The sequence below is a fragment of the Notechis scutatus genome, chromosome 2 (assembly GCF_049901735.1).
Source record: "Notechis scutatus isolate UNSWTSFEM ecotype Mainland chromosome 2, rNotScu1.2, whole genome shotgun sequence".
Lineage (NCBI taxonomy): Eukaryota > Metazoa > Chordata > Lepidosauria > Squamata > Elapidae > Notechis > Notechis scutatus.
In genome coordinates, this window is record NC_142010.1 from 125,223,441 (window position 1) to 125,231,652 (window position 8,212).

The 8,212-nt window shown below is 37.4% G+C and overlaps 1 protein-coding gene across 2 annotated transcripts in view; it reads left to right on the forward strand.

The window, feature by feature from the left end:
* CACNG4 (calcium voltage-gated channel auxiliary subunit gamma 4) overlaps nt 1–4,482 on the forward strand; it is a 99,728-nt gene extending 95,246 nt beyond the window's left edge. For both annotated transcript variants that reach the window (XM_087956097.1, XM_026678706.2), the window contains one exon: nt 1,645–4,482. In XM_087956097.1, the coding sequence (XP_087812223.1) occupies nt 1,645–2,180 (536 nt within the window). In that variant the 3' untranslated portion in view covers nt 2,181–4,482. The remainder of the gene's footprint in view (nt 1–1,644) is intronic.
* Nucleotides 4,483–8,212: the final 3,730 nt, after the last annotated feature.

Sequence of the window (8,212 nt, forward strand, 5' to 3'; positions counted from 1 at the left end):
TTAGATTTGCTTAGAGCAGCTTACATTATTCTTTATGGTTAAATTCAACTAGTTCTGTTTTTACAGACCAGAAATGTTAGTGCACATCATAGGGATATAGGTTTGGCCATCACTTACTTTACACATAGAGGAATCTTTTCTATTTGAAGATCTCAAAAATATAGACTGTACGTATGGAGAAGTGAGAGCTACTATCTCAGTAGGCCCTGTAGTTAATTAAATTGGCCAGCGTGGGAACATGCAGCCCATGATTCAAGTTATCAATTCTGTCTTGTGGCAGGAATTCATTTCCCACTGTCAAAAAGGCAATGCTAAGAATCTCTACTGAGAGGAATCCTCCTTTCTTCTAGAAAACTTTTTAAAATTACAGACCGCCCAGTCACAAATATTCCACTTTAAGAAAGATGATTGAGCATGCAGTGATTCCCCAGTTGCAGAAGTATCTGGATGATATTGACTCTGTGTGGAAGCTAAAGCTTGCAAAACTGGAGATAAACAGAACAGAGTTAGTACCTTTATGGTGTCATTTGTTGTTCTTATCTTTCTAACTAGCCTCCTGTTCAGAAGATAATGAAATCTTATTAGATAACCCCAATCCTGTAACTCTTCCAAGTGTTAACTCAGCCTCTTCCATGGACTGTTTTCAGTCATCTCTCATTCAAAAGTAAGGGCAAACATATTACAGGGTTTGGGTTTTTTTTTAATCAACAGGGATGGAGAACTAGGGAGTAGACCAATAATAAACATGAAGACAACCTCCATTATTACTGCTATTGTAATGTGAATCCCAAAGAGACCTGAGATTTTACATTTGAATCTCAGAGCAATAAGCTTTTGTTGTAACAAGTGAAAGCCTGAAAATTAAATCTTACCTTATTCAGGCTCAAACTTATTACAGACTTTTTTTAGGCAGAGATTTTGTGTGTGTGTGTAGCCTCTCCTCCAGCTGCCAGGGTCTTGTGAAACCTCCCTGGGGGTCACAGGATACCCAGCTCCTTCATAGCAGTTATTGACACATAAAAAAGAATGCTATCCCTCATCATCATAAAGTAGGTGTACCCTATTTTGTTCTTCTCTTGAGATTTGCCACAATATTCTTTCCAAACTAAGCAGATGGTACACTGTATCCTATACGGTGTAAGCTACAGTATATTCTACTGGATCTAAAAAAAATTAAAATAACACGAGGCACTTCCCATGACTCCCCCGAGGCACTTCCAATGGCTTCACCTTTTTTATCTACCTTAATTAAGACAAGCCTTCGAACATACTGAACATACTTGAGTAACTGTTGTTATCTGTGACTTACACTATTGATTTTATTCTTGAACATTGCTAGAGTTCGTTGGAAAGTGTTGCCTTAAACCACATAGATAACATAAGCAGAATCAAAGCTCTTGATGCCCTCCAAGTGTTTTGTACTTCAAGTCTGGGAAACTATTCATTTTATACATACTGTATAATTAAGGTTATGGTCCAACAATGTAAAGCAGATAAAATCATGCTCAGAACTGCCTGAAAATATATTAGCCCGTGGACTAATTAAGAGTAAGATGCAAGTTGATGTGGCAAGAAAGTTATCGTGATCATTGTCTCCTGGAGCTTTTCTCCTAACCAGATTTCTCCCCGCTATTTTCTTTCCAGGATTAAGTAACATAATAGGAATTATTGTCTACATCTCCAGCAATGCAGGTGATCCTAGTGACAAGCGGGATGAGGATAAGAAGAACCAATACAGTTACGGCTGGTCTTTTTATTTTGGAGCCTTGTCTTTCATTGTGGCAGAAACAGTTGGTGTGCTGGCTGTGAACATTTATATTGATAAAAACAAAGAGCTGAGGTTTAAGACCAGGAAGCAGTTCCTTAAGACTTCTGCTTCCCCTTACGCGAGGATGCCAAGCTACAGATATAGAAGAAGAAGGTCCAGATCCAGTTCTCGATCCACAGAACCTTCTCCATCCAGGGACATTTCTCCAGTTGGATTGAAGATGGCAGGTTCTCTTCCGATGAATGAAATCTCCATGTACACGCTCTCCAGGGAACCTCTCAAGGTCACCACAGCAGCAAGTTACAATATAGAACAAGATGCTGGCTTTCTTCAAGTCCACAATTTCCTTCAAAAGGAATTCAAAGAGGGACTTCATATCAATATGGTCAACAGGAGAACAACACCTGTTTGAAGGGATTTGTTGGTGGTGTCTTTTTTTTCTGAAACAAAAGCAAAGGAAGCAAAATCCAGATCCTTTATATTGTAGGTGAAAAGCATGTCTTTTGAAAATGCTCTTGCATACTTCAGGAATAAAAATCCCAGAATGAAGTTGCAGACAGAGACATTAGCATAACACAATGACCTGGAGAGATGGAACAATACCTTTTTAGCTGATTTTTATAAGCTCTTTCAAAATTTGATTAAGAAAATAATGTTTAAGAAATACATACAGAAATTAAAATCAGCCGTTCCAGTCCCTGCACTTTTGTAGTATGTATTGTGTAACTCATGTCCTGGAAAATATTTTAGTGGAAATAGATTTTTAAATTTTCAATGTGGACTTTTTTCTATAACCCGGCCCTTTGGTACAATCTGAAATTCATCATCAATGCTGCCTAATGTTTATATTTCTTTAGAGCAGAAGAAAAAGGCATGAATGAGAATGGCGGGCTGGGGAATTCTGGGAGTTGAAGTCCACCGAGGGCCAAGGTTGGACACTCCACTTTTAGAGCAAAAGTCAAACAATGGGGGTGGGGAGGAAGCGTGCGGTTGGTTCAAACTTTTGAAGACTAGTGAAGGGGAACCATTGAAACCAGAGTTCTACTCTGAGCCTTAGGCATCCTTGGGGGAAAAAATCTGGTGTCTGACCTTAAACACACTATAAGAATGTAGATGTAAGACTCCAAATGCCCTCTCTTCCTTGTTTACTGGATTGTCCAGTAGTCATTTGCTTTTGCCTTTTTTATTCTGTGCAATCTTAAGTAAAGACTGTGATTGGATGAAGAATATCAGTTCCTTCGAAACCTGCCCATCCTTTATTACTGTATATAAATGAATAACCATCCCCAAAGGATTGGAAAAACGTGAATTTGCAAAGTCAAATGCAACAATTTGGGGATGAGTTGATATGAACTGATGCTATATATCTGTAAAGCAAGTTTCCCAAACACGTGTCAGAGGTAAGTTTAGCTAACCCCACATTCTAGATTTCAAATATTTGTATCAAAAAATAAAAATAAATAAATCCAGAACTCATAACTTGAATAGACCTGTGTTGGCGATTGGGGCCTTTACTAAACCAATTATTTGCAGCCATAATTTTCTAGGCACTTCGTCGGAAAGTAATCCTTTACTTTGAGCTGCTATGAAATACACATGACACTTGTTCTAGCATGTTAAAAGTGTAGTTCCATCCCTTCTTACATGTTTTAAATATTGACCAGAGGCTTAGAACAAAGTAAGGAAGTAGCAGTTTGACTGTATTAATGGCAGGAATTGCAGATATATATTTTTTTTCTATGAAGGGCTATTGATTCCAAATAGGAACAACAAGCTATTAATGTAGTTTCATGTTTGAATACAAATTAATTGCATTATAGATTCTTACTTTTTTTTTTTAACAAAGAGCAGCATTTGAAAAATATAATTATCTAATGCCTAGAAAAAGACTGCTGGGGCATTTGTTGAATACTACAGCTCTTGCTTGAGAGGGCGATTGCAGAATCAAGCATGTGTACCCTTGCTGCTTTTATTAGGGAAAAATCTCTCCTATTCTTGGAAAGATATGCAAGAGGTTGCTGGAAATGTCTAAGGGGCAAAGGAACTTCCCAAAATTACTAATAGAGGGAAGGAATGGAATTAAATGGAAGATCTACCTCTCTCACCCTCTAATTGGAGATTCCCCACCTCATATTTCCTCGGTTTATATTTAATGCCAATTCAAATTTATCTGTTCTCTTGCAAAGCCTTAAGTTTTCTTAATATCACCGCAGAATCCTTTTGCATTGCATTCAGTTTTTACCTACTTCATAATACAAGCTGAGCTGATGTGAGCCAATTTTAGAGATATTTGTAGAGATAACTTTTTTTTTATAGGAAAAGCTACTTTGATAGTTCAAAAAGATCTTTTTAAAAGAGAGGAAAAAAGCAACTGAAATGAAGGCTGGAAGGTGGTGTATTTTAAGACTGTAAAGCATCTTTTCCAAATCAAACTCCACTGTTTCCAGCATTCAGTCTTCAACCAGTACTGGCCAAGACCAAAGCCTAGCAAACCAATGGCCTCCTTACTTTAAAGCAACTAAGGCTTCATTTAGATTTTATGGTTAATGGCCATTGATGAATCCACCATGATTCTGACAAGTTCAGGGATCAGCAATGAATGCCAACCAAACATCAAAGGCCTTTCCAACACACTTAATGATGTAAGGCACAAGGGGAATGCAGTTCAGCAACACCTGGCAGGCCACACATGAGCCTACCTTTGTAGGCCTTTTTGCAAAACCACCTAAACAACTAGATGCAACTACATTTTATGTAAGATTGATGCTAATGTCCCATTAACCCTTTTTATGTGACAAAAGAGTCTGCACGAAGGTTACATTTGTTTCAAGATTTACTTTAAAACGCTAGAGAGGTTACTTGTGTCTGTATACCTGTTCATGTTCTTACAAATGATAAGTTATTTCTTCTTTGAGACGTCTTAAAGTGTTGATAGGAGTAGTATAAAGCTATGATAAGAGTACATAAAGAAGCAGTTTGTGTCTGTGTCATTATTAAGTGCTTATATCTCTTTTCATTGCTGTATATTCAAGTGTGATTTCTCTCAATTATGTTTTCCTATTGTGTTAATAAACTAACAGGTAGAATTTAGTCCTCATGTGTATTTGCTCTAATTAGATATCCAACAAAATTATCACACACACCCCCTTTGAAGATTGTGGGATGGCACTGTCTAAGAATTTACTGCATTAAGATTAGGTATTTGTTGCATTGTAAAATTGACTATATTCTTTCAATGGCTATGTTTTTGTTGATAGTTGACTAGCTCCTGCACCATTCCACATATATATATATATAAATATATTTGTATCATGTTTTGTGCACTGATATCACCTGGTACTATGCTACTTTGTATTATACACGGGAAGTAAAAAAAACCCAAATGTTTGTTTATCTTATTGCTAATTTAAAAAAAAAAAAAATCCCCGAATTACTTAAATGTCATACAAACTTAGCCAGCAAAACAAGGAATACTGCCATACATCTTTTTTTTAAATATGTGGGCTATTTCCTCTCTTCCAATACAAATTGATGTGTGTCTGTCCAGAACTACACTGTGTTGAATTCAGCTAGACTTACTCTTAGATAATTGAGTGTAAAATGGCAGTTTTTCCAATCTGTAATATTTGGCCCTGGATTGCCAGCTAAAAGCAAGCCTTCAAAATAGCTTATTACAAACTTAATTAAATGCAGTGTTCATTGATTATTCTGAAAATTTTACAAGCTTGAGCTCAAGTGCTTAGTTCTTAATCTTTGACTACAAAGCACGATTTTCTAGCTCAAAAACTGGGAAGAGGAGAGGAGGAAGGGAAAATCCCCAGAGGTTTGCAAAGAACACACATTTTTCTCCATACAGTATTCTTTTGAAAAATTCAAAGACATTGAAGTTATGTGTGCAACATATCTGCCCAAGAGGAAAATGAACAGTCTTAACTCTTTAAGAAATATTAGCAACAGTTAATTCTAATTTGGTCCATAAAATAAAAATTATTGAGGACAAACCAGTTCGGTCAACGATCTACTTTTTAAAAATATGTTCATTGGGTTGCCATAAATCAGAGAAATAACTAGTATAAAATTGCCTCACGTAGGGATATGAAAGACTACTGTATAAATTCCTTAGGAAATGAAGTTGGTCATTCTATCTGACTTCACAGTGGGGTAGATGTTATTACTGAAGAAAACCTTTTCAGTCAAAAATGTGCAATCATCTTCCAGAAGAAAGAATTATTGAAAGTTGCATGCAAACAGTAATAGTGATTAAAAAAAGACTGTATTTAAAAACACTCCATCAAGGTTATTATAAAATGAAAGAATGGATTACTAGCATTTTAAAAGTGGGAAAATTATACATGAATAATTACTTATAAGGGACTGAAGATAATCATATGTTATAAGGGAGGCTTATGGAACTTTCTACTTTCTTTTAGTTAATGGCCCTTTCTGCTTTCTTTTTCTTTTGTTATGCTGTACAGGATATGATTTAGTCCAATTTTTAAATAAACCATTAAACCTTAATTACATGGAATAATACTAATCACTCTTTTCTGGGATAGACAGCCAATAAACTTCCTATTTATAAAGCATTTATTAGGTAAATCTGGATTCACAATTTTCTGTTGTGGCCCACCAGCAGCTGACGGAACTGGCAGCAGTCAGACAGTAGTGAGGAGGTTGGAGAGGAACCTGGGCCATTCCTGGAGGCTGAAGAAGGCTCGGATGAGGGCTCTGCATCAGAAGCAGAGATGGGGCCAGAGCAGGTTGGCAGTCATCAGCTGCCTTCGGGCTCGGACAGCAGTGAAATGGGGGAGCTTCTAGAACTGGTTCCTAGCCTGTGCATGTGCAGAGCTGCCAAAAGGAAGGCACAATTAAGAACTCAGGGTAGATGTGGGAGTAAGTCCACAGGTGGATGATGAATGGCCCCTCCCATCAGGATTAAAAGAGAAGCAAAAGGGGAGGGGGCTTTTGCAGGAAACAACTCGCTCATTCGATCATTTGTTCCAGCCTTATGGAGATTTGTCTGTATAACCCAGCCCTTCCTTGCCAGCAATGAGTGTGGAACTATTTATCAGGCAGTGTTTGAGGATTGATAAAGGTCTGAACTCATTAGTATACCTTCACAAGACTGTTTGCCAAGCAGTTGGCTGACTGTGAATGAAATAAATTCCATTAATGTACTAAGTTTTTTTGCCAGGCTTCAGAATTGACAGTGCTTTTTGGGGAGGCCTAGGACAGAACAATTTTCTAACGGAAGAATAATTTCTTTTGAAGCTCCTGATATTTCATAAATTCATAATTTTATATGATCAAAGCTTTTGGTCTATAATTCAAGAATACATTCACACCTTTAGGTTATATTGATTTTTGTAACTCCATATAAACACATGCACATTATATCAAAACAACAATAGAATGACATAGCCATAACTCTTTGTCCTTAAATTTCCAATATAGTGAGATTGACAGCCAGCCCTGTTTAAACAGAGAATTTTTAAATTACCCAGTAATTGAAGGAGGAGGCAGCAATATATTTCTTTAAATTTATTCATTTATTTAAGAAATTTTTGTATTGCTGCCTATTTGCACATGGTGACTTAAGGCGGCTTATAAGAATATAAAAATGAGAGAATCATATAATAATTTAATAAAATAGTTTATTAAAATAACCCCCCACTCACCACCCCGGTGACAACACATCACATAAGCCATTTAATGAGCTCCATCCCACTCTGGGTTCCCCAGGCCCACTAGCAGAACCAGGTTTTCAGCACCTTCCGGATGAGTGTTAGAGTGGGGAATGATGTTCCAGAGAGAGGGAGCCCCCACAGAGAAGCCACCTTCTGGATCTCACCAGGTGTGTCTCCCTAGGGGATGGGACCCACAACATTCCTTGCCTCCCCGTTCTGGTGGGTTGGGTAGATGTGACCAGCAAGAGACAGTCCCTCAGCTAACCTGGTCCCAAGCCATGAAGGGCTTTAAAGGTGACAACCAGCACCTTGAATTGCATCCAGAGTGATGTTCAGAATATAAGAAGCACACATGATGTTCTCTAGGAGTCTCAGCTGTTGATTTGTTCATATGGGGCGTGCCAACTTTTTATTTCAAAATTCTTGCAAATAACCAATGCTGTCTTAGGAATACTCTTTCTCTTTTAAAAAGATTATTTCAAACTTAGGAAAATCCAGCAAAACTGATGGGAACTTTACTTTCTGTTAATGCATATGGACCAAAATCTGATGTAAAAGGTAACATTTCATTTGGAGCCAATCCAAATTCCTCAGGGGGAAAAAAAAAACCCTCAAATGGCTTAAAAACCTGATTGCAGGAAACTCATCTAAATACCCTTATTTGCCAAAGTTGAGAAACATTGCAAGAGAGAGATGGCTAAAAATGTATGCCTCCATGATGTTGGGGTGAGTCACATCTTTCTTACTGCACCACGTT